The 26,035-nt window shown below is 36.2% G+C and overlaps 1 protein-coding gene across 1 annotated transcript; it reads left to right on the plus strand.

Moving 5' to 3' along the window:
• Positions 1–1,157: 1,157 nt before the first annotated feature.
• PPP1R42 (protein phosphatase 1 regulatory subunit 42) lies at positions 1,158–15,116 on the plus strand. The gene is made up of 7 exons (XM_064445436.1): positions 1,158–1,364; positions 3,573–3,739; positions 4,184–4,322; positions 6,481–6,597; positions 12,123–12,240; positions 13,590–13,718; positions 14,967–15,116. The coding sequence occupies exons 1-7, from the start codon at positions 1,236–1,238 to the stop codon at positions 15,101–15,103; spliced, it is 936 nt and encodes a 311-aa protein (XP_064301506.1). The 5' UTR covers positions 1,158–1,235; the 3' UTR covers positions 15,104–15,116.
• The last annotated feature ends 10,919 nt before the right edge of the window (positions 15,117–26,035 follow it).

Below are 26,035 nucleotides of genomic sequence, written 5' to 3' on the forward strand. Positions count from 1 at the left end.
GGCTGGCAGCCTGCTGTTACTGCTTGGTTTGGAAGAAGTCTAAGAAAAGGCTCTGAAAAGTTTTTTTACATAAAAAAGCAAGAAAGAAGCATGCTTCTCAGTGTTTAAAAAAAAAAAAAGTCCATTCAGCGTTCTTCCCCCACCTTTTAAAAAAACAAAACAAAAAAGCAAAACCCGCATGGGTAAGGGGGAACTGCTGACCTTTAGTTTCTTTTTTCTACACAGTTTCAATCTTTGCTTTTGCTTAGTTTCTCATAAGCGTAATACGGGCAAGGAGGATTCTCCGTGCCTTGGTTTATGTGGCTGCGTGAGTGTTAGTATTGGGATGCTTTTTTCTGTCTTGTCAGTTGTTTTGATACACTGATGTGGGGATTTTATGCATTGGCTAAAATACATAATGTACATTGTTTTATGTACATTATGTATGCTATATGTAGGCTAAAAAAAAAGCAACCTTTTTATTCTGAGTTGTTAAGTTCTATTTGTTAGGCTATTTTTCTCCCCAGGCCGTTTACATGTCCAGTTTCAAATATGTGTCTTGTCTTCTTCCCTGCCCCCCATTCCCTGATATATAAGCTCACTTGGGACAGTGGCCAGAGTTTAAAAAAAAAAGTTGGTTTTGTTGTGAGAACCTCTACAGTATGCCTCCGTGTGAAAAACTCGGTTTTTCACTGTGCATAACAAATGCACGTGCAGTGGTGTGCATGACAAAATGGCTGTGCAGATGAATAAAGAATACCGTAGGGTTTTGCCACTTCTCACAGCCTGTACAACCTGCTATACAGAATGATGTATTTTCTAAATAATAATTAGGTTATGAGCTGCAATTAAGTAGCTATTTATGTGTGAGAATTACTTCTGCTGTGGACCATTGTGCTCGTATTTCTGTATGAAAAAGATGAAGACGAGAGTATAGCCTTCTTAAGCACACTGAAACCACAAATCAAATATAACAATCTATTTAAAATGTTATTTAATACACTAAAAGTGAAAAAAAATGACAGCAAGAAGGGTAGCTTTTTATAAGCAGGAAAGACTATGTAAATGTGTCACTGTAAGCAAAAAGGCGAAACACCACATTTGAAGTATACATGTAAGCTTTGTTGAAGAGCTGGGGTACAAGTAGTATAATGTTTTCCTTTTTATTTTTAAGGCATTATATAAAACTACTTACAAGAGCACGTGGCATACACTGTTAAAAGAAGTGGTAGAGCAGTTGGGCCTATTGCAGAATTATGGTTCGACTAACAATGGACCTAATTGCTAAAAGCATCAGTCACAAGAATCGCAACGAAGAGGACTTTGGACAGTATCTGCGAAAAATAACTCATCTGAATTTATCAGATAAAAATATAGATGCAATTGTAAGATTTATCTTTATTCTTTTTAACTTGGCTGCTCAAATGTTTTGCAGTTACTGTTATGATGAGTTGTTTAGAGTTGGGGAGACAAACAAGCAAAGACAAGTTTCTATTTTATAACAGCCATATTATGTTTTAACATTTATATTGACTTGCAGTTAAGCCCTAATAATATATCTGTTTAGAAACATGCTTCAGTATTCACTGCTGTTACTGTGCAGAACACTGCTTGTATGTAAAAGTATTTAAATGGATTTTAAATGTGTGTGCATTTGAAATGTGAAAATAATCTTTCAGCTGTAACTTCTCATATAAAACATCAAAGTGGGTGACTGTAACTCCAACAGTCTGGAGGGTTTCTTATTATTGACCTGATGCTTTTTTCTTTATATGGCAAGAATCTTGTTGAAGTACTTTATTTACCTGAAACTGTAGCAATCTGTATCATCTGTGCATCAGACAAGAAGGATATTATTGGTACACTATTTTTGCCATTAATTAATTAAAATAGAAAATCCATGTAAGCAATTACACGAGAGGTGAAATGTTGAATCTGCAGCTCTAAAAAAAAAAAGCTAAAACAATTTGCTATTTTGATTATTTTGTACAGTTGCTACATTGTAAAGGAGCTTTCAGGAAGTCACCAGAATGGACATGATAACTCCACTTGCTCACCCCTTTAGCCACTTAAGAAAGAGAATACTTCAAATTAATAATTTAGACCTGACACCTTTCCTACAGAACACAGCCAGGCTGTTGCCGTTGCATCAGTAGGTGTAGGGCTTTGAAAGCAGTGCTCTAGCCCTGCTATATATAGTGAAATCTAGCTATAGTGATCTTGGAGACTTTAGGTCTGAGGTTAAAAGACAAAGTTTATGTTTTCAGCAACAGTTTGGGTTTTTATTTAAAGACTTGTATTTCTTGATGGTTACCTTTATAAAAATGCGACTGTGGAAGTGAAGATGATGTAATGAGCTAGTAATTTTGCAGATCAGATATATTTTTTTAAGGAAGTAGTAATGATATTACGTACTATTAAGTGCAACACTACTTTTATTCTCGTTAATGCCATATATTTTGTAGTCTTGGGAATTTTACAAGAAGTTGTTAACTTGCAAAGCACAATCTTTTCAATCTATCTCTGATTTATTCCTTAGATTTCAGAGGAAGTCTGGGAAAAGAAAGGGGAGTCCAGGAACAGGATATAAGCCAAGTGAGGTTAACAAATTTGGACTGGTGTAGTTGCTTTTTCAAATTAGTCAGGTTAAAATCTACTTTTTTTTTTTTTTTAAATTGCTCCCTGGGGCTTATTAATTTAAAAAATAATCCATGACCTTTTAATTTTCAAAGACTAAACCTGCAAGCAGTTCTTCTTCCTTTGAGTTTAATAATAGGAAATTTATACAGGTTTCAGTAAGTCCCAAGTTGATTCAAATCCCCTCAAGATACTGAGCACATTTTGAAACTGCTGAACCCTGAACCACTAAATTGTTGTGTATAGTGGGTTTCTGTTTTAAAAGTGTGATTTCAGTCAAGAAGATTAAATAGCTTGTTCTGTGTGAGCAGATCCGTGCAAGCAAGTGGGTTTATTCAGCCCACTCCTAGGAATGTGCAGAGCCATAGCGAATTACTAACTTGATCAGTCCGTTTGATTAGGACTGGTTCATCAGATGCCATAGAGAAGCTTTACAGAAACCCTCATAGGAATATGTGAACTTTTAGTTATTTAAGAATAATACATTCAAAGAAACTTGACATTTGAGTGTCATCTTAGACTTGGAAGTGTATTAAAATACATTGAAGTGCAAGTTTTTTTATAAATCAGTATTCCTTTGCCAAGAACTGGTTTCCATTACATCACTGAGGTTTGATGGAGACAACTACACTAACAATTGTGCTTTTCTGAAACCTGACTTATGAAGGCAGGGAAGGGAATGAAGTCACACAGGATGTGGTGCACCTGCTGATGATGGCTGTAGCCCTCAGCTTCTGTACGGCAGAACAGTAATGATAGATTTCAGTCTTAAATCTGTGCAGGAGATGATTACTGACACTCATTTTTTTGAGGAAAAATAGTTGTTAAAAGTGTTTGGTAAAGATAAAAATGTCGAAATCATGCAGCAGAACTTAAATATAAAAACAATCAACATCTTCCAGAAGCAGGCAGTGAGTGAGCTCTATGTAGCATTCATTTCTTATTGTTTGTTTCAGGGTGATCTCTCTTTGTGTAAAAATCTTAGAGTTCTGTATTTATATGACAACCAAATCAGTCAAATCCAGAACCTGGACTTTGCTTCAAACATAACACACCTTTACCTTCAGAACAATTGCATTACATGTATGGAAAATCTCTCATCGCTGAAAAACCTTGAAAAACTGTAAGTTGAAAAACATGCATTTGTTTTACTAGTAGAAGAAAAATTATTACACTAAGAAATTAAAAAAATATGTAGCCAGTAAGGTCCTTTTAGCTCTTAAATGTTGCTTTTCAATTAAAAGTAATTGCTTAGAATTTTTTTAGCAAAGTGTCCTATGATAGAAGTAAAGTGATGGTCTGTCATCTTAACATATTTATTTTCATTTAAATTATTTTCCTTTTTCAGCCATTTAATAATAGTAGCAATATATAAAACCCCTAAAAAATCTTGGATCTGTTATCTGTGTGTTCTACTTACATGGTAGGTTATTTACTTTTTCTAGTATCATTTCCAAGTATTATTCAATAACACTTAAAATATTACTTTTTATATATATACACTGAGGCCTTGTGTTAGCTTTTGCTTTCAAATGGTATTAAATCTATTTTGTGTTCTTTTCTGCAGATATTTGGGGGGCAACTGCATCACTGTGGTAGAGGGTTTGGATAAATTAGAAGAAATAAGGGAGCTACATATTGAAAGTCAACACCTCCCTCCTGGCAAGAAGCTTCTGTTTGATCCAAGATCTCTTAGGTCCCTGGCAGTAAGTACATTTTGAGAATTTCAATGAGCCGTTAATCAGTAGATCAGTATTTTTAGGAGGAGTGATTAGGACTCGATCATGGTGTGTTTTCCTTTTCTCCCAGTTGGTGCTCTTCTTTCAGATTCTACCAAGGTACTCCCATCCCAATTCTCATATAAGCAAGGAGTCCAGCAGATTCTTCTTTTATTTTTCTGTGAAGGATGGAAATAAGAATAAAGACAGAGAGGAAGTAAGGATATATGTGGATGCTCTATACCCACAGAATGTGAACAAACTAAAAAAGGGGTAGGAATTTACCACAGTTAGTTATCTTAGTCTACTTAGTTTGTAGTGAATTAGTTTGTTGATAGTTCTCTGATTTGATTGTTACATTAGTTTATTTACTGTCTCCTGTATTTCTCTAGAGAATGCAATGGCAAAAGGTACAAACAGCTTTTTTTCTGGCTATTAAGAGCAACACAATCAAAAGCATTCAGTTTTAGTTCTGCCATTTTTGTATGTTGTGGTAGGTCAAGATTTCAGGAAAGTCACCTTTTGATGTTTTCTTTCAACATGTAAATTGCTCAGTAAACATCAAATGTAGTCAAATCCTATCAATTCATCAAATGTCTATCAAAATAGACTGTATTTACTAATAGATGTAGTTCTATACTAAAAAAAAAAATCATCTTGCTGTGTCTCCCAAAGTGTAGTTGGGGCTTGATGAGCTTTTTTTTGTGAAGATGAAGAACTCACTGTAAAGTGAGCTTTTTTGTTCGTGTGTATGTCATAAACATTTGACCTAGCTCTGATTCTTGCTGTTTTGAGATTAAGCAATCCACAACATGTCGTGCCATTTTCTTTTAATAGAAATGAGCCATTCCTGTGGGAGCACTTCTACTTTGTTCCTTCTATATTGGAGAAATGGTGAAAGTAGAGGGAGGTTATATAGCTATAATCTTCCCAGGATAGCTCTCATACTTCAGTGTTTTTCAGCATCCAGGCCTAGAGTCACTAGCATTTTGCTCTTCATGGCTTTTATTTAAGGTCTTTTGGTGTGGTGGATTTTTTTTTGTGTTGTTTTGTTTTTTTTTAAGAGACACTTTACATTCTTGCCTATGTAACACCTTTGTGGAAGCTACATGTGAAAACATTCTATATTTATCCTTCGAGTGCTAAGTGTTTGGTCCCTTTTTAAGACATCACTTCATCATCTTCTATCTGTTTCTGGCTCTTAATGATGTCAGAGATGAAAGAGCCAAAAACATGGGATCATTTAGGTCTCTGTATACCACGAGCAAATGTCTTGATGATGACAGTATCATGAATCTTTTGACTGAGGAGATTAAGTTTATGCACTGTGCGTATCAGGATGATACTGGTAATTTCTGCCTGCAACGTAGATCTTGGTCAGATTTTAGATGGGAGTTACTTTTCCTGTATACGCTGCTGAAATAGATGTTTTCTAACTAATGGTAAATCCCATATCTAAACTCACTGGTGCCCTTTTTCATATAAGCTTGTTCCTTTTACGTGAAACTACATTAAGTGCTTCCTGGGCTAAATACCTGAAACACATTTACTTTTTATCTAGAATGTAAAGATCTCTCTAACTGTTGTCTGTTACAAAAGACAAAGTGCATCATATGGCTCACTAGTGTTCCAAAGAAGGGGCAAGGAAGAGAGGTATGTATACCAAGAAGTTTGTAGGATTATGCCTGAAAGCAAAACAGAATAGTCCAGCTGTTAAATGAGACTACGTGGACATCAGATACGGATTTCAGCTCTATGCAATTCAGATGTAACCTTGGAAAAGGCAGTCAATTACTGTGTCTGTTTCAGACTTTGAATCTAGAGTTAGTAGCACTTGCAGAACTCTGTAAAGCAGTTTAACATGTTTAGAGAAAAATAAAAATTCTGTATTTGTTATGAAGTACTGACATAACTGAGGAATAATCTTACTTCGATTTGACTTCAAAACTAAAATAAACAGCATTTTAGGACAAGATGCAAGGCCAAGATAAAACAATGTGTGAGGTATGTGGTAGTTGTATTTATTTGCATGTTTCTGTTTCATATGCTTGTTCTTCCTTTAAGAGAACTTTCTGTAAGAATTTACAACTTGACTCATGCATGGCATGAAAAAAATAATTTTCTTTTTCTGCTTTTATTCCTCCAGAAATCTTTGTCTGTGTTGAATATCAGCAATAACAACATAGATGAATTAGAAGAACTGGCAGTTTTGGAAAATCTTGCTTATCTTAGAGCAGTTGACAATCAACTTCAACATATGAAGGTATTAAAATTAATATTTGTTCCATTTAGTATGGGTGATAAGAAATCAGTCAAATTAATCTTTATCACTAAATAGGTTAGTAAAAATAAACTTGATTTCTTCAGTTACTGAACCTCTGACTTTCCAAGTGTGTTGCCTTTTCTCATCCAAAAATCTCGTTGAGATTTAACGTGGAGAACCATTTATCCAGGATGTCCCAATGTCCTTTAATCCTACGTGGAGTGGCAATTGTGCATGCATCTATCAACTGAGTAGTAAATGCATGGAAGTTATAACTATAATAGAATATGTCCAAAACTTAGAGTTAGTGTGTATGTTTTGGCCATTTGAGTGACTGTCTGTGGCTTAATGTGCAAAGATGACGTGGCCATTGTTGGTTAATTAACTTGCAATAGTTTACCGTATTACAGATCTTCTCTATTTTAATGTAAATAAAAGCTGCTGCTTGAATATCAGATCATGTAGCTGATTTTGCAGCCTTTCTAGTATCAAAATGAATTTTTGACTATTGGTGCTGGAGTAGCAAAAGAAGTATTTGTCTTGAAAGTAAAGAGTGAATTTCTTCCATAATTTTCTGCTAAGGAAAGACATGTCTTCATAAGCAAGAGCTCTAATTTCTACAGTAGCAGCTAAAACAAGTGAAATAAACGTATTTATGCTCTTGGTGTTGTGCTTTATTTGAAATTTATACTTTCACTAATAAATACTGAAATGAATTTGCTTAAATCTTAACCCAAATCACCAAGTCAAAGCCTTGATTGAAATAAACTCTTTCATTACTGTTTTGCATACACATTCTATTTCCTTAGAAATGTTAACTTTCATTGGTTAGTAATTATTAAAATAACTATTCTTGCTACTTCTTAGAACACTTAATATCTTTTACATTAAATTTGCAGTTCTTTTTACAGGAGATTCCAGGACTTTGTATGCATAATCTAGCAAATTTCTAGGTCAATATATTTTATTTGGGCTCTTAATTTTTTACATTTTAATATTAAAAAATGTTGAATGATGAATGTCTTTTTTACTAGAGGATTATTAATGTATTGTATTTCAAGCTGTGTTTCCGGCTGGCAGTTGTGATTGAATTTATATCAAAATAGAGTTCATCTTGGCTGTTGCTGGGTAATTAAAACCATATTGAATGTGTTGGTTACATCAAAATAACAGTAAGGTTTTTTTAAATAGGTAGTCTCTCCAAAGCTTCCCTTTTGAAAAGCATTCCTTTTCTAAATAAAATATATTACAGAGATTTTTAGAATTGTTTTCTTTCTCATAAAAACAAAAGACTTCAGTGATGATGATCTTAAAAGAAGATTGTCTTAGCCAAAAAAACAATTATTCTTAAGAATGAGGATGCCAGTTCAGAAACAGTGTTTCCAGTATCTCAGAGGAAAAACCAGTATCTTCTGAAAGAGAATAAGGAGAGGACTGTATTATTCAGTAACAGTGTATGTATTATTTAATCATTATTAAAAGTCATTATTTCATTATCAGGAAGACCAGAGTTAACATTTACCCAAATCAGTTAGACATTTAGATTTCCATGTTACAGATTTTGAAAAATTATGTGGTTAGCGTTTGAGTTAGCTGCTGCTGCTGCTGTCAGTTATGCTTGGATCAAGCTCTGGGAAATTTTGAAGGTGACTGTCCTCTGGGTTTTCTAAACAATCTCCAAGTTTTGAAAACATGGAGCATATAGAGTATTTCTATTCACACCCTTGCAGACCTGTAAAATTAATGACCATATTGAATATGCCTAACAGACAGTGTGATGCAGCTGGATATCCAACTTGCCAGCTACAATTACTGTGTTTTAGAGATTACATTTTAGTAGGCGCCACTTATCACTAATATAAATTCTTATATAAATTTAGAAAAAGCTGTTGAAAAGCAGTATGCGATGCAAAGTATATTAAAAAAATCCGTTTTAGCTCTGCTTAAGAGGCTTTAACTTACAGTGAACGCCTAGCAGAACAATTGTATACATCTGCTAACTGTTTAAAAAAAATAGTTGAGGGAAGTTTTGAGTATGTTTCAGGTTTTTTGCAACACTGAATTTCATTATTCCAGAGCTTACATTATTCTACAACTGTGATAGCTGAAAGGATTATAGGGGGAATGCCATTGTACTACATATACTTAATTTCTTCTGCTGGCTGAACTTCTTACGCACAGGAAATGCTCTTTCGTTCCCACACAAGCTGCCTCCATTCTCCTCCTTCTTGCCCCTCTGTTTTCAAAACTCTGAAGTATACCTCTTTTTCATGCCAAAGGCTCTACACCCCGTTTTCCCATTCCTGCTCCCCATCACTGCCATCAAGGTCACCCCCAGGAACGTTTGGCACTGATCAGAGGCCGTGGTGGTGCTGCATAACAGGGGAGTGCTGCAGAGCTCTGTACCCAGCTCTACTTCACTGGTGGGAAGAGAAGCTGTAGAGGAGCCATCCAGGTCTTAGCAGGGCTGGTGAACAGCACTGATCTGTGTAGCAGAGGTAGATGGGAGCAGGAATAATATGGAATCTTTGCAGAAGGGGGAAATGTGAAAGGCATAAGAAATGCATTAAATACAATATCTTCTCATGTAGACTTTTCTCATTTTTGTATAGTAAAATTATTTTGTATCTAAACATTTATCTCAGTTTTTTCGCATTGTTATGAAACCCCATACTCCCTTGCTTTTCAACAGTGCCATGCTGATTTCAGCATAGTTGAAAATTAGGGCCAATAAATTAAAGCACTTCAAGTTCTGGCTAATTCAGGGCATTGTTAGCATAATGAACAGTCGTCAAGGCATATGATCTTGTTTCACCTGGCTGAAGTTTATATAATGCAGTCTGAACAGTAAACAGAACAAAATTAAGTAATATTTCTCAATTAATGCAAAAAAACTTACTATGACTACCTACCACATGTAAAAAGCATGTCTTAGGTCAGTTATCAAAAACATAATTGATTTTAAAATAGAATTGGCTTTTCTTAGCTTTCTTTTTCTTGCTACTTCATTTATTTATCCTATCTAGGTTCTGGTTTACTTTAGTCAGGTTCACAAAGGCTTCTAGGCTGCAGTGTATTTAGGTTGGAATACTAAGGGAATTTTTAAAAAACACTATTCCTATTAAAAAACAAAACAAAACACAACTATTCCTGTTTACAAAAAGCCAGAATATTATTTCTTTACTAATTACAGTAGTTTTGGGAAGATTATGACTTGCGTAAGTATTTGGATAGATAGAGAAATCGTAACTAGAAATACTATAAAAATCTGTATTTTCTAAGTCTTTAATTTATTCAACCTCTGCCCGATATTGATTATGACAAGAGGATATCACAAAAGATTAATTCATTCACTTCAGAATTGAGTCAGGAACAAGAGAAAAATTATAGATTTTCTCAAATAGATTATGACAGGTAGTCAAAACGGTGACAAATTGCTGTCTGTAGATGTAGTTAGGGCAGTTGGACTAGACGTTTCCGATAAAAACTGGAGCATACTGGTCAAATACCAATTCTTAAATGGCCATCATTAATTGGTAAGAACGATATTGCCAGCACTACAGCTGCCTCCTAAGGCACTTGCCCTTCCCCCTCTTCCCCCCCCCAATGGAATATAATTTGCTCGTCAGTATTTTGTAGCAGACCTCAAAGTGATAGCATGACATGATCATTTATCAAACGGAGACTGCCCAGAAGAGTGTCTGGTCCCTTTAGTACAGCTTATTGAAAGGCTAGGAAGTGAAAGCACTTTATTAGAGACAGGAAGGCAATGAACAACTAGAGCGTATCGAAAGGGTAATCATATTTCAGCACAGGATTAGTGTGCTCTTAGATAAACATACACTGGAGTAAGCATGTTCTGGGTCATTTATCAAGTGAGTAACAGCTAACAAAATCTACAGGACTCTTTGTATACATTCATCAAACTTAAACTGTATGCATTTTATTTCAGTAATAGACAATTTTGTGTTGCAAAATTATTACTTGAAAACATTCTTTCTAGTGAAATCTCGAATACATTCCAGATTTCAATGACAATGCCTGAATGCTCAGGTAAGAATAAATACACTTGCTAAATGCTATTTCATTCTTAATAAGTCCAGACTAAAATATTTTTCACCTAAATTGGTGTGTTTGTGATTAAGTGTTAGCACCTAAACTGGGGGGGGTTATCATATTGCTATTCTGATAAAGCTTTGCTTTGTAACATTATGAGATTTATCAGTATTTCTTCATGTGGAGTGGTCCTCAGAGTTTCTTGCAGTGTTTTATCAGTCTTGCTCCTCACAGAACAAAACTTTTGCTCTCTATTTTTATGAAAAGACGTTACCATCACTGGCTAACAATAGATGATAGATGGTATCACCATCAATGTGTGAGGCTCTGCTGCCACTTCCACTTCCGTGTGATTCTTCTAAATATGTATTATATAACCCATAGAATATTCCCAGGAGAATTTTCTACCAAGGGAGTAAAGCCTCCAAAACTGGACTTCTTACTTGCATTACCCAGGTGATTTTCTAAATTTGAAGGAGCTAAGAGATATCTACATTGCTAGATACTTCATTATTGGCATCAAGCTACAAAATTCTACAGACTTTGCAGTTTAGTATCTGTCACATCATGATTAGTAGATTTTTTTCCAAATTATTACACCTGTAGAACGTAAATTCTCTCTCCTCTTACATTCATACAGATTATTTGGAATCCCTCCTTAAGCCTATCAAGAATGACAGTTAAGTGAAATTTTGAAAAGAAAGTATTTCAGAAAGTAGGGTATCTGAGTTGAAACGACCAAACTGCTAAGCTTTGCATCCTTTTAACTTGAATTTATTGTATTTAAAAGACAGAAGAAGTTTTATCTAGGTCATACTGCCCTTGGGTAACCAGACAGAAACCCAGATGGAGAAAGGTGTATTTCAAAAATTTCACTATTTGGGCCAATACTATAACTGACCACCCACAGATATGTGGGGGGGATCACTGCTTCTCCTGTAAAATACAGTTTTACATATATATAAAGAGAAAGGCAGTCTACTGTGGTTTGCATGATTTTTAGCTGTTTTAGAGTCTGTTCTTCCTCTGTAAAGTATTTATTCTTCCACAATTCTTTCAAAATCTAATCAGGCACTGATACTCTAAGGGCTCTGTGAGACCATGGGGATGCATTAACAGACGTTACATACCACCCAAATTTTTTCGCTGGTAATTCCTCAGTTTTACGTGCTTATAAGTGGGATTGTAGTGGTAATTTCCATAGCTGGCATTACTCTAACCTTAAAAAGGCAGAGTTTTCCAAATGGATTACCATTTTTTCTGTGCAATTATGATATATTCAGGGAATGCTACACATCATGGTATTTGAAAATGCACAATCTTAATGTGCATATTAATACACAAACAGTCTCACTGAAGTTATTTCTGTGTGCAGGATTTGGGTCTGGATGAACAAATTACGTTACTATTGAATTTTACTCTGGAGGGGGAAAAACAATCACAATGTTCTGTTCTTGTATCAACTGCAGGATCTGGAGGTTGTATTAAACAAATGGACAAAGCTACGTGGAATGGATCTTACAGGAAACCCCATCTGCCACAAGCCAAAGTACAGGGACAGGATTGTAGTACAGTCATGGACTTTAGGTAAAAAATAAAACCAATGGCCAGCCCCAAAATCCACTCATAATCCTCACTGTTTTAGGAAATAACTGATACATTAATTGTTCTTGAACTGCACTATGTATGTAAACACAATTACTGCCATAGGTATTTATGTCAAATGATAAATTTTTAATGTATGTACAGGTAATGTAGCTAAACCTGCTTATGTAATCAACTGCATGACCGGTGTTGCTTAGTTTTGCTATTCGTAGCAGTAATCATTCATTTTATAATAGAGGATTGGTGAGATTGTTATAAGACAATACACTTTTTTGTGTTCATATTCCAGATGCTGTGAAACTGATTTTCAAAATTAAGTTTAGTCTACTCCCCTATCGTAGTAGTTGCTTAGGTGTTTTAGTTGCACAGTTACAGTAGCACAGTTTGAATTTGTTCTATAACATTTGTCCTTAAACTTAAAAGCAGTTTACACTTGTGTTGTGAATGTACTTGTTAATCTTAACCTTACTGTGCTCTTTAAACTGCAGTTTACATTATTATTTTGAGAAAATTTTAGCATAAAAGGAAGCAACTTAGTCTTCTATACATAAGTATTCATACTGTAGAAACAAGTAAAAATTATCTGCTCATTTTTTATTGGAAATAAAATGGTGGAAATTATCTTAAAAGTTGTTTTTAATTCTTGTTTAAACAACAAGACAAAATTTAAAAAAAAAGTTGTTTAAAATTCTTTAATTACAGAACTTGGTTTTCTTTTTTCTGAGAGTACAAAACACTGGACATTAAGAAAAAGGAAAAGCCTATATGCACAATGAAAATAACGGTGCCTTAGGACAGTTCTAACACAACCTAAATTTGTGGCCAAATGAGGTATTTTATTTGGTCTGACTCAAAAATGCAGATGCAACCAAGGAAGCATACAGCAAAAGCTTTATGGTACCTAAGTAAGTAAAGGTAATCTTAAAGAGCCAAATCTGTCTGTCTGTCTTCATGAGCACAAGGATTCCTTGATTGCTAAGAACGCAGTTTTTCTCCTTAACCTGAATTTCTGCATCTATATATATCTTGTGTAAGAGCATAGCTTTTCTTCAAAACTTTCTATAAGGTATTTCACGTTAACGGAATGTGAAATATATATATTTCCCGTGAAAGTTACAAAAACAAAGCTGCTTTTTGTAATTAAGGCATGTCAACTCACTCTTGCAGCTTAAATATGAGTATCATATTGGTGGTTTTTTTTTTCCAAAAGACTAAAAAGAGGAAAAAAGATTTGAAGAGAGCAAATATAGAATCAGTGCACATTACATACGGGTTTGTACAGCCTTTTAGTTAACTTCAGGTATCAGAAAATGTTCTCTTCTCTTTGACAGAATCCCTTGATGGGAAAGAAATTAAAGAAATGGAAAGACAGTTCCTAATGAATTGGAAAGCCTCCAAAGCTGCCAGGAACAAAAATAAAGAAAGAATGACAAATGAACATGCAGCCTATCTACATTTTTGTAAGCAAACTAATAAATTATAGAAACAATAAAATAGCAGCTAACAGTAAATATACTGGGAATGAGACTTGTGCTGGCAGTGAGACCGAAACACAGGAGTAGAAATTGAACTTTTCCAATATAAAATTTAATTTGAGCACTAGTTCATGTGGTGGTTTTTCCCTCCCATCCCAATCTCCCAGAATTATGGAAAGGAGTAGCTAATACATTTTGAATGTTTGTAAATATTCACAATTACTTTCCATATTAAAAGAAAAACGTGTCGGGCATTCTAGAATAAATATGCATGAAATACATCAGATGTTTAAAATCTATTTGTCAATACTTATTTGATCTGTGTAGATTCCCAGTCCTTTTAAAGGCCTTCACAAGATACATGTCTAGCAGCAGTAAAAGTTTTAAACTTGGAAAGAAAAAATATGCCTCAGAGGAAGAAAAGCCTTAAATGTAAAAGAAAAGGCAACAGGTTCTTGAAGCAGGAAAACAAATTAATTTTGAAACTCAAGCAAAACCTGAAATAAACTTTGAGGTTTTTAAAAAACAGCGGGGTGGGGGTTGTTGTTATAGAGTTGGCTGCAGATTAAAACATAAATGACTTAACAGCGTGTCTTGCCATCTTGCAGGATTCAGAAACTGATATTCGACTTCAAATTACTCAAAATGGTTTGAATGACCATATTTATAAAATAAAATAAAATTGGTGGCAGTTACACCATTGCTTTCAGAAGATAAACTGTGATACGTAACTTGGGGGAGAAAGCATGTTCTTTACAGCCATGCAATCTCAAACTATTAATTCATGAAATCTCATGAAGTTCACTTGTTTTTGAAGATGTGAAGTGAAAAGCACTCAGCCTGTCAGTCTCAGCCCCAAGAAAGTTGCAGTCTGCTTGGTGTTTGGAAGCCATGTGAATGGCAGTGCTTCTGAAAGTAATATTCTGCCTTCTGAATAACTACCGACATAAGGAGGTGCTATGTAATTTAATTTACTCCCTTTCAAATAACTCTACCTGAAGAAGAATACCTGCTAAAATATTCACCTTCGTCGGTGGTTGCAGCACTTCCCATCATTTCGTACAAAGTTTTCCATTCTCAGTTACCAAATTTGAGGCATTTTACCCTAAAGCTTATTATGCTGTTTTGTATAACAAGATATTTGGGAGCCTGTGATCAATCATAGTGAATATTAAAGTAGATTTGCTTTGACCTGGGATTTTTAATTAATCCCTTTTTCTTTGTTTTCTGCAGCTGACTTTGAAACACCTTATCCTATTCTTCCTTTTCACTGCAGTCACTGTCTGAAAGAAAGAACAAATTTTTTAGTTTTGTCCGAGATGCAGAAAGTTAAAAGAAAACCTCTGCCAAGAATCCTGGGAAAAAAATAAATCAGATGAAAACGCAGGTATGTTCCTCAGACATCTTCCTTTTAGTTCTGTTGGTTATTGCATGTACAGCTCTTACTGAGTCAGCTGGAAAACAAGACAAGTGAAAGTAGAATTTCATCTTAAATCTGTTTCAGGTTTTTTGTAACCGTGTTATAATTGTTGTCTTTATTTCTTTGAAAGACAGGATAATGGATTTCAGTTTCTGGTTATAAATCAGTAGACTGGCTAATAGTAATAACTTTCCTCCAGTGTTACTAGTTTCTGTCATATGCATTTGATTGTAATCTTCCAAAAAAGTAAAATAATATACAAGTCAATTCTTGGAAGTACAGTACTTTCAACAACATTGGTGAAGGCCGATCCCATGCACGCAGTAATATGCAGAAGGAGAAATGATCACTTTTCATCATTATAGCTTACTTCTAATAAACATGTTCCAGTGTATTATATACTTGATTAGCATTTTCCTGTAGCATAAGCTCAAGACCATCAAGATAACCAAGAAAGAAAATCTGATGTGTATGCCTTACAGACATTTAGACATCAGATGAATTTAAATTCAGAGTTTAGCATATGTATTCCTTACTCACATAAGCAGCCCTGGGAACTCTAATGCAACTGTTAGTGGAAATGAAATCTGCCCATAAGGATTTGCAGTTTGGGACCTGTAGTTTTTCCAGTTTTACCTGTAGTAATAGCTAAATTCAGTATTTGGAACCTAATATCATTCCTTCCAGATTTTTAATGCTACTTTTAGTGTAACGGGTTTTTTATTTATCAGCTGTACTGGCCAACAAAAAAATCATCGTGTATGCAATGCTGTAGATAAAATAAATAAATAAATAAATGCAACTGACACAGGTATTCTTTTGTAATTGAATTACTAAAGGTAGTGTTTTGTTTTACATGCAAATCAGAATTTATTAGTATGTTTTGAAAATTTAACTAGGCACCATGTAATACTATTTTATTCTTGACAACTTACTGCTTTCCATTCCATCAGTTTTTTTCCTACTGATTTTTTGTTTTGACTAAAAATAGCTGCCTTTCCCTTGCGAAGGGAAGAAGAATCACAAATCACAGAGCTGCTCTCTTCCAAAGTATCATTTTTGTTCTTCATATGGCAATGGATATGTTCTGTCCTAGAAAGAAACAGAACTCATCATATATTGCCTGTTCCTGAATTTTTTTCCTCCTGCAGAAGCAGAGAAGTTTAAAAACAAGAACTGCAGGAACAAGGCACTAGTTCTCACAAAATAGTGCTACTACGTGATTATTTTCCACTGAATAGTCCAGGCTTGTGAAATTTAGAGAGGTACACATGCCATACAAACATGTATTTTCTTTTTTTTTCACACAAGCTCAGTGTCCTGTCAGCCTGCATTTCATCTTTATTAGCATTCTGTCTTTTGGGCCAGGCTAAATAAAGCTACATTTTTCATTTAGCACTCCCCTTAGTTCTACTAAAGGATGGAACACATGTGTACAGCACCTCCCAGACAATTATCTTCTTCAGTGTAAGAACTTCTGCTATCTCCTTGGAGATAAAGCATTCCAATTCTACTGTACTATGACAAAAAGCTATCCAATTGTTGAGCTTCTTTGCTTGACAGAAATTTTCCCAGTATTAAAAAGCTGGAGAACAATCCTGGCCCTGTTGAAATCCCTTTTGACCCTAGAAAGGGGTCTTTGCCTAGAAAGGCAAAGATTGCATCTTCCATACTTGATTGGAATAAAATGTCTGTAATTGTATTGATTTACATTTGCAAATTAAACAATTTGAGTGATTGTTTTGGGTTATTTTTACTGTTAGTCTAGAAGATTTTACTCTGATTTGCATAAAGCATAGAATAATCTACAGTCAGATGACTTGCAGTTAATATTTTCAAAAAACTTTTAAGCAGGGCTTTTATCTTGGACACTAAAAGTTGCTGTACATTACAATTCCATATGTAACCACTGATCTTGAGATATATTCTAATCTTGTTACTAGTAGAATTCCATGGAAACCAAAGAGTCTTGGGAATTAGTTAAAGGTTTGTGAATTCTCTAAAATGTTCTGGGGTTTTTTTTGGGGGGGGGGGGGGGGGCAGGGGGTACACAACTCAAAATACAGAAATATTAATTCTCAGAGTATATGCAGGCATGAAATAATGACAAATCACAGTATTCCCTTGCCGGATCCAGTAGTTAGGCATTTGCATAAATGTGCCCACAGGTAAAGCAACAAAATTTTGTCAAATTGAACAAATACTTGTATTGTTTAATTGAAGTTCAGTATGAGACCAAAGAAATTAGTGAATTTTAATCCTACCCTATGTGTTAGTCAAATAAATTATTCCAACAGATGTTTCCTCTTTCCCTATACACGCTAGGTGATGTTTGACCTTGGCAACTGAAAAACGGGCATTAAATACCTTTTTAACCTACATCTAAGATCCACTGAGGATTACGTACAGCTTGAACAATGAAAAAAGCCAGTTATTACTAGATTACTGAAATATGTCATTAGTCTTTCTATTTTGATGCTACAAAAACAATAGCAATTTCGTACTGGATTTTAAGTTAGTTTTGAACATTCAGAGAGAATGATGGATATTGGCAGGAAGTAATTAAAAGAAAACAAACCATTTAGCTATTTTAAAGATATCTAATACCTTCCAATGGGATACACTGTTATTAACTTTCCCTGAGTAGAAAAGTTGTTGAAATTTTGTTGTTGTAAACTGAACCTGTAACCAGCAGTTTCTGCCCACGTTTCCTTACTCACGGAAATAAATATCCTAGTCGGTATTCATAGCAATACCATAGCAATTTGGAATTTGGTGGGAAAGTCACCTTTTGTCTTCCAGTGTATGTTATGTGACTAGCAGTATGGTCATATCTTTAAATGATATAGTCAGCATATAGTCACTACACTGGATCGTGTCAACTAATCATAAGCCTCTCTCCTAGCCACCACGCACATCTGTATGGTTCAAGTTCTAGTCCAAATGGAAGGAACTTGTGGTGAGCAATGTTAGTTCTCCCCCTTCTTAGCTCTTTGGCAGATGCTCTTATCAACATTGTATGTATGCATTTATTTATTTTGTTAAATATTTATAAATACCTTTAGTTGAGGTGATTTAGGTGGTCTGAAATCTATGTAGAGTAATGTTTCTTTGCGAACAGGTAAAAGTGTACATGCTCTGCATGTGTGCTGGGCTTTTGTGTATAGGAATCTAACTGGCATTAAAATAAATAAAATTATTAAAGCCTGTTCTATGACAGTTTTTTGGGGAGGCCTGATACTGAGATTATAACAATTGCATACCCAAAACATAACTTTTACAATCATATGTTCATTTCATATTACAGGATATAGTTCTCTTATTTGAGAGGGCAGTGGGGGATATGTTACCTCCAGGTAACCTAAATATTATTGTCTTACTGAATGTCAATTTCAGCAAACTTCTGAAAACTCAAAAAATATTTTCTGCCTTGGCTTCAGAAAAAGGAGAAATACAGAGTTAAGATACAAACCAGTGCAGTTTTAGCTCTGCACTGGTTTCAGCCACTGAATAGTGTGCAAGCACTCCAACTTTATTCAGAGTTTGGTGCATTTGGTATTTGGAGATCCCAAATGGAGCACTTTGGCAGAGCTGAGAGCATGTTTTGAACAGAGCTGGAGTGCCTTTCCCAGCAGCCATAGCCCGTCTCACTGCCTTTCCTTGGCAGTGGTGTTGAAGGAAAAATGCAAATGTCTCCTCAGTGAGGTCTAGAAAGTATCAATCAGCAATTAGTGACGAAGGCCATCGAAGAGAAATGTAAGGAATTTACTTGCAGTTGAATTATTCAGCCAAGATATGGGATATGAGAGGAGTCACTGAAAGGCTAGAGCAAGTGTAAGGACGAAGAGATGAAGTTCTGAAATTAAATAGGGTTGCTGGAGCAGAGCTATTTGAATGGGGATCAGGTATAAACAGTCTCTGGTTACTGTGGCCCATGCAAGGTTTCAGCAGGCAATTCATCAGTTCAGTGGTTGTTTCCCTTTTTTTCTAGAGGAAATGCTCTACCTGCAAAAGTGAGTGTGAGTGCATTTGTCAGACCGTAATTAATGTTACAGAGTTGTTTATCTTTATGGTATTTTCTCTATCCATATTTACAATCTTGCTGAATTAATTCAGCTGGATGTGGTGCTGAATGATTCTGCCCATGATAATTCATAATCTGTTTTGAAGGAAAGAAATAACTCTCATTACAAACATGCAAGACTATGTGCAAACAGCATTATCTTCTCCCTAAACTTAAATTTCAGTAGCGGTAATTAAAGGAAAAAAAGAGTAGTGTTAATATATGCCAACTCTGTAGTACTTAACACTGCCACATCATTCAGCCTCCCAAAGACAATGATAAAAGGCATCCCTTTCTGGGCATGAATTCTGCTATTTACCTGGAGACTGCTGATTTGGAAATTATCCCTCCTTTCCTATGTCCATGCCACCCCACGCCAGTTCTCTGTGCTGCTGGCTGTGCCCAAAACTGGGAAAGAGGAAGGATCTAAAATACAGTAACAGAACGCATGTGCTAACAGACCTAAATCCTCTGTGCCCTTGGAAAGGACAAATGTTTTTTCAAATCACTGAGAGAGAGTGCGCATCTCCTGGTGAGCAGTTTGCCAGCTAGACCGCAGGTACTCCTACAGGTGTGGATGACCAGACATCATATAGGCACATTCTTGCCAGGAGGTATATGAATCATAGGATCATAAAGGTTGGAAAAGACCTCTAGGTTCATCAAGTCCAACCATCAACCCAACACCACCATGCCTCCTAAACCATGCCCAGAAGTGGCACGTCTACACGTTTTTTGAACGCCTCCATGGATGGAGACTCCACCACCTCCCGGGGAAGCCTGTGCCAATGCCTGACCACCCTTTCAGTAATGAAATTTTTCCTAATATCCAATCTAAACCTCCCCTGATGCAGTTTGAGGCCATTTCCTCTCATCCTAATATGCCCACTGATTGGCAAGCTGGCAGGAGCACATTTGCTTGCATCAGCCTGCTGCCTCTTCCAGGAGGTAGGTGCTATTGCCCAGACCATTAGAAGACCAAATGGCACATGCAACTTGTCAGCCAGTGGTAGGTCAAAAAATTACCGGGGCACACCTGGGTCTGCAGGCTGTAATACGCTTTCAAGAACATTGAAACGCAGAATGTTTGAAACCTGGTACAAAAAATACATGAATATTTAGAATCATTTAGGTTGGGAAAAGACCCTTAAGATCACCAAGTCCAACCGTAGGTCAATAACATTTTAAACGGAATGTGTATATAGAGAGGGCTGTTTGGTGACTTTTGAGTGAGTTGCATCTTGTAAATGGCTCAATCAAAATTGTGTCAGGAATGAACTACTACTTTGGGGTAGTAAAATAAACAAAAAACAAACTCAAATCTTTGCATATGCATTTTTTAGGTGTTATGTGGTCATTTTAATAGTTATTACCTAAATGAGACAGACATCCGGTATGCGTTGTTTACTTTTTTCCTATCCTTAGGCCTTTGTTGTCAGTACTTTTACAGACTACTGTTGAAATAAGAACTCAAAACTTCATAACATTTTTACTCTGCTGTGTTAACACTGAACATTTTTTATTGTGTAACTATTTTGCAAAATTATAAAAATCACTTTTATATACACAAAGCATGAATCAAATTAACATAGTAAAGAAATAATGCTGTGTTTTCAGCTTTTTAAAACACATACCTGCATGGGAGATTTAAAAAGTAATTTGAGGTTAAAATAAAGACTGCTATGTGAATAGGAATATATAAATAAATTCTGTGATACCTCAGCATAACTCCAGAAGCTATTCAGTTAAGTCCATTCCAATAATTTACTACAATGATATAAACACTGTCTCACTGTTTGCCTTCCTGTATCTTACCAGGCATTCTGTAGCCATACTCCCATATCTGAAAAGCTGAAAGCAGTTGCTTTAACAAACTTGAGGTGAAAACCCAATCATTGTGCCTTCCTCAAATTCACCTCCAGCACCTGGGATTCATCCCGTCCAATTGCAAAGACTTGGATACATCAGATGTGCCTTAGTGGTTCCTATCCCCATCATCATCTACTATTTCTCCCCACTAAAAGCTGTGGCTAGGCCCTAGGAGGTGCGAGACCAGGCCTTGCCAGTAAAGATTCTGCTGCTTTCAGAGCAGTCTGCCGTACTGGTGCAGCTTTTTGGTGTGTTAGAAGTACCAAAAGGGAAACAAAGTAAGGCATTGGTGCTCAAACACCTCCCCTTAGTACGGCTCGGATCCTAATCAGAATATATGTATAGGTACATAAGCTTTGCAATCACTGTGTACACATCTGAAACATAAATCAGTAACCAGTGAAAAAAGTCCTATTTTTCTTAAATGTCACATTAAAAATAGTGCAAGGTATAAGTTAATTTCATGCCATATTATTTCTTCATATATGCAGGTATAAAGCAGTGCATAGAACTGCAGCTTGAAAGTTCTGATGTTGGGGAAGAAGGGGGGAAAAAAGCCAAAAATTGAGTCAGTGTTCAAGATGTGCCCATCAGTTTTTTGGGCTGAGGACTACGACACATGATCTGTTAGTATGGGAAAGTATGTCGTTGTAATTCAGAGCACAACTGATAAAAATAAGGGGATCTGAAAGTCTCTGCTGTGTTTTCCTTATGATTTTTTATTTTCATGTACTGTGCAAAGTAGCTGTCCTGACAAACAGGGCTCTGAGGGGAATCAGTTAATATGTGAACCTGCTTGTTTACAGTCACTAAATGATAAATGTTATATATTGTGTCTGTAACAAACACATTTTGCTTTGCCAGAAAAAAAACCCAGTGAGTTTTCACTTTAAGTCATGTGGCCTTGAAGGATTCTAGGAGTTCACTGCTAAAAAAAATATGTATTTGAACCTTACCTCTTCAATCAAACACTGTAACCAGAGACTACAGAAATTACTGGCTACATCCTTCTGTCCTCTTAATTCTGAGCAGAATTAATTGCTGCATCAAAACCAAGATAAATCAGAGCCAGCTGTGAAATGATCCATGTAATAAACTAATACTTTAATTCAAAAAGCCAATTGGATGGGTAAGATCTTCCTTTCTGGGAGAGTTAATACATTAGACTGTCACGGTAATCGCTAATTATGCATCCAGTAAAGCTGGGTATAATCAGTTACATATAGTTCGTAGTAAGATGTTTTGGAATAAAAGACTGATTCTTATCTGATTTCATTTATATGAGAAATTGCTTTGGTTATTACTAAGATTTTTGTTTCCTGTGGAACTTGAAAATTACTGGTACTTGATACAAATTTGTCTGGCCAAAATTGTTAACTGTCACTGGTTTTGTGTGTGCAAAAAGCCGGTCCGTTTTGTAATGAGGGAAGGGATAGTACTCCAGGTCGTCAGATTATATCAATTAGTCTGCCAATGAAGTCTGCCCTCAGGTTTAGCACTGGTTAAATAAAAGGGCTTTCACTGCATCAGTTGATATCCTTGCAATAGGTAAAGACCTGGGGTTTTTTTTGTCTGTGGCTTTTGACAGCACTGCTTATACATTCTGTAGAAATGTTGTGTGTCCTGAGAAGCGTTAATGAAGACAGGAGCGATTGGGACTTTGGTGTGGTTCTGGCGTGAAAAGCTCATCTGTCTTCTCTGATCTCTCTGATGTAGGTGGAGGAGGAATCTGAAGTGACGGCAGAAGTAAGTTGAATTCTAAACACCAGAAGTTACAGGATGTGAAGATTTGGCCATTATTGGATTTTTTTTTCCCCTCAAAGCTTATAAAGAAAGGTACTGGTGTCTCTTTGGCTATGTTATCTGTGTCTTTGTAATCCCCAAACCAGACAGAATGAAGCATGTTGAACTTAACACTGCCCTTTAAGAACATTCAGAAAAAGGTGAGCGCCTGTTTATTTAGTAGTGATGCTTTGTATTAAAAGCATGTAAAACTATCGGCACTTGGTAGGCTAAACTGGCTGCCTATTTCTCAAACTTCCTCAGGAAGGGAGTTGTTTTTAACCAGTGCCTTACCTAGTCTGTGACCTGAATACCCGAGAAGCTGCTTCTTTCCATACATGATACGCTTAACCATTACGTGCTTATAGCCTCCTACTGCAAGGAGAAAGGAGCTATTAGCATGTGATTTTTGAGATCTGCAGTCCTAAAAAATAATTTCCATCATTTGGATTTTTCGAAGCTCTGGTGAATAATGTGGAATAGTTAGGAAAGAAGGCACAAGAAGATGAACGATGTCTGTGCTGATTAGTTTTTGGATTGGGAGTATTACACATTAATTTTACTTCAAATTCTGCTTTAAGTAACTGGAAATGGAGGTTGGCTGCTTTGCACTAGTTTCAGTAATTAAATGAACGCTCAAGACTTCTGATACAGGAAAATTCCAAATGTACAGATAAGGAAAGGAAAGCCCAGATTATAAATTGCCCCTGGAATAAAACCTTTCCTAATGGAGTTTCTCTGTAGGAATGTCAGCTCAGCATCTTACACTTGAGACCCTCTCTGAAGTAAGAAAGGAATTTTTCCTGAATAAGGCAATCAGGATCTCTCTTTCTGCATTCTATGTTTTCTGTATTTTATTGTTAATATTTTATTGCCCTTTGATAAAGATAATTCAAATAAATGTAAGTCCTGCATGCATTCTCCCCTTGAATAACAAGATCTTCATTATAAAGAAACAGATTTCCAAAACTAAGGTAGTAAATGAGTGGTACTCTAATGCTGAGGTGCCACTTGCTTCTGGTAAAGCTAGAGGGTCATTTGCCTTCAGAGTAAGAGAACACAAAACAATAAATAAAGCTCTGGTGTGTAGCTGTCGTTATTAGTCCATTACTGAAATCAGTATTAACCGAGCGCGGTACTTCTTGTTTTAGCTGCCGTCACCAATGATATTCAGGTCGAGGGCAACAGAAAAGCATACACTAAAAAAAGGTTTCTTCTTGTTCAGGCAATTCCCAGAGAGGAATGTCAACACTTTTGGTGAGCTTGTTTAAAGTGGCAGCTGCCGGATTACTGACTCCAGGCAGTGCATTAGGAAGTCACCTCCTGATCTTTATAGCACAGCATTAACATTATCCTTCCACCTTACGCCTCCCTCTGCCTCACATGCACCCATTTGAAAATGTTTAATGGATTTTTAGTATTTCTTGATGTGGGCTATGCTGTGTAAGCCATTCAGGGTGTGACTTTTTCATAGGTTCTGAGTATTTCTGGCTTAAAGATTTTAGTTTCTTGTACGTTAAATGAAATATTTAAGACCTGAATGAACTATTCCCCGTACTAAGTGGGCCATGGTGTTTCACACAGAGAATCCTGCAGCCAAGCAACTCACGTTTGCTTTAGCTAGCTAAAGCAAAGCCCTATCAAAGTCTTCCACTGGTGATATAGGAAAGTGGGTCTCGATCTCTCCACATCTAATCTCACTCTCACGTTTTATGTTCTATAACGACTTCGCTCCATCCCAGCTGCATACATGTATGTTTAGTCCCATTCTTTGGCCTGCTCTAAACTCCTACGTTTTCAGTCTGCAATTCCCCTTGCGCGCAATCATTCACACTGTCACTCGATGCATAAATATTCACACGTCTCTAGCTCCAGCAAAGCCAGCCCTTGCCCTGCTCAGCTCCCCCTCTGCTCACTGGCGCTGGCTGCCGCAGCGCACTTCTCACGTGGCTGCTGGCGAGGGACAACTCCAAGCCCCATCTCATCCTTCAAGGCTCTCATCCTTCACCCTGGTTTTCCTATCTCTTCTTAGAGTGAGAACGGCCAAGCTAATGGAGACCTGTTCAAATTGGGCACCTTTCTTGTGATCTACAATGGAATAGTTTAGAAATGCTTCCTTAAATACGTGTGGGTGTGAAATGGCATTGCGGTGGGATCTCACTGTCTGCAAGTCTTAAAAAAACCCTTAATACATTCCATGATTCTGTTACGCTCTAACACTTCTGTGTGCACGCACACTAGGATGGAGCCCTTCTGATTTGTATTCTAGATCTATTTTTAAAGTAATTATTACTGAGAAAAGTGGATGCTTCTTGGCAGTAGCTGGGAGAACAGGATACTCCACTCACTTAAGCTTCATTTTTGCAACTTGCCTCTGAAAACTCTATGTTTTTTTTTTAAAAAAAGTATTTTTAAATATTTGGATTTATGACTGCGAATGGGAAAATGTAGAGAGAGGACAATTTTAAAGGGGGGGGTAAGAGAGAGCATTTGAACTTTTTGATTGTTTTATGGTTGTTAGCAAAAATGTTCATCAAAAATTGTAATTCAAAATGGAATTTTGATTAAGGCAATGTTTTTGAAAGCTAAATGACTTTGATCAGCAAATTTGGAAGGAGAGAAGAGATGGAAAATGTTTGTCCTATTTTCTTTTTCAATGTTAAAATCCTTCTTACAGCATACAGGAGAGGCACTGATGTGTTCTGGTAGTCCAGTATTAAGAAGCAGCTCTACCTTTAGTAATTTAGAAAATAAAATAACAGGCATTTTGCTACACTGGATTATAACATATTTAACACAACTGTAGAATGTGCCATGGTCCTACAACACACTAACAGCATGGCATGTGAAGCAAGGGAAAAATGGTATTAAGTTGGAAATTGTCAAAATATTTGTTTGCATTTGAAATACACTCCCATTAGGAAACGCTGAGGTTTCCCCATGAAGCAGAAGTTCTGAATGTCAACCTATTTTGACTCTCCCATGGCGGTGTCTCACCTTTCGTTTGCTCCCAGGCTACAGCTGGAATCAGCAGGGCCTGGTCAGGCACAGCCCATGCGCGGCTTTGCGCCGTAACTGTTTTACTGGGACAAGCGGTGTTTCTGCTAGTCCGTCAGTAGTACCATACCGACATCCACGCTTCACCCTTCCAGCAGACAAAGCCACTCG

Source organism: Phalacrocorax carbo, chromosome 2, assembly GCF_963921805.1.
Source record: "Phalacrocorax carbo chromosome 2, bPhaCar2.1, whole genome shotgun sequence".
In the NCBI taxonomy this organism is placed as follows: domain Eukaryota; kingdom Metazoa; phylum Chordata; class Aves; order Suliformes; family Phalacrocoracidae; genus Phalacrocorax; species Phalacrocorax carbo.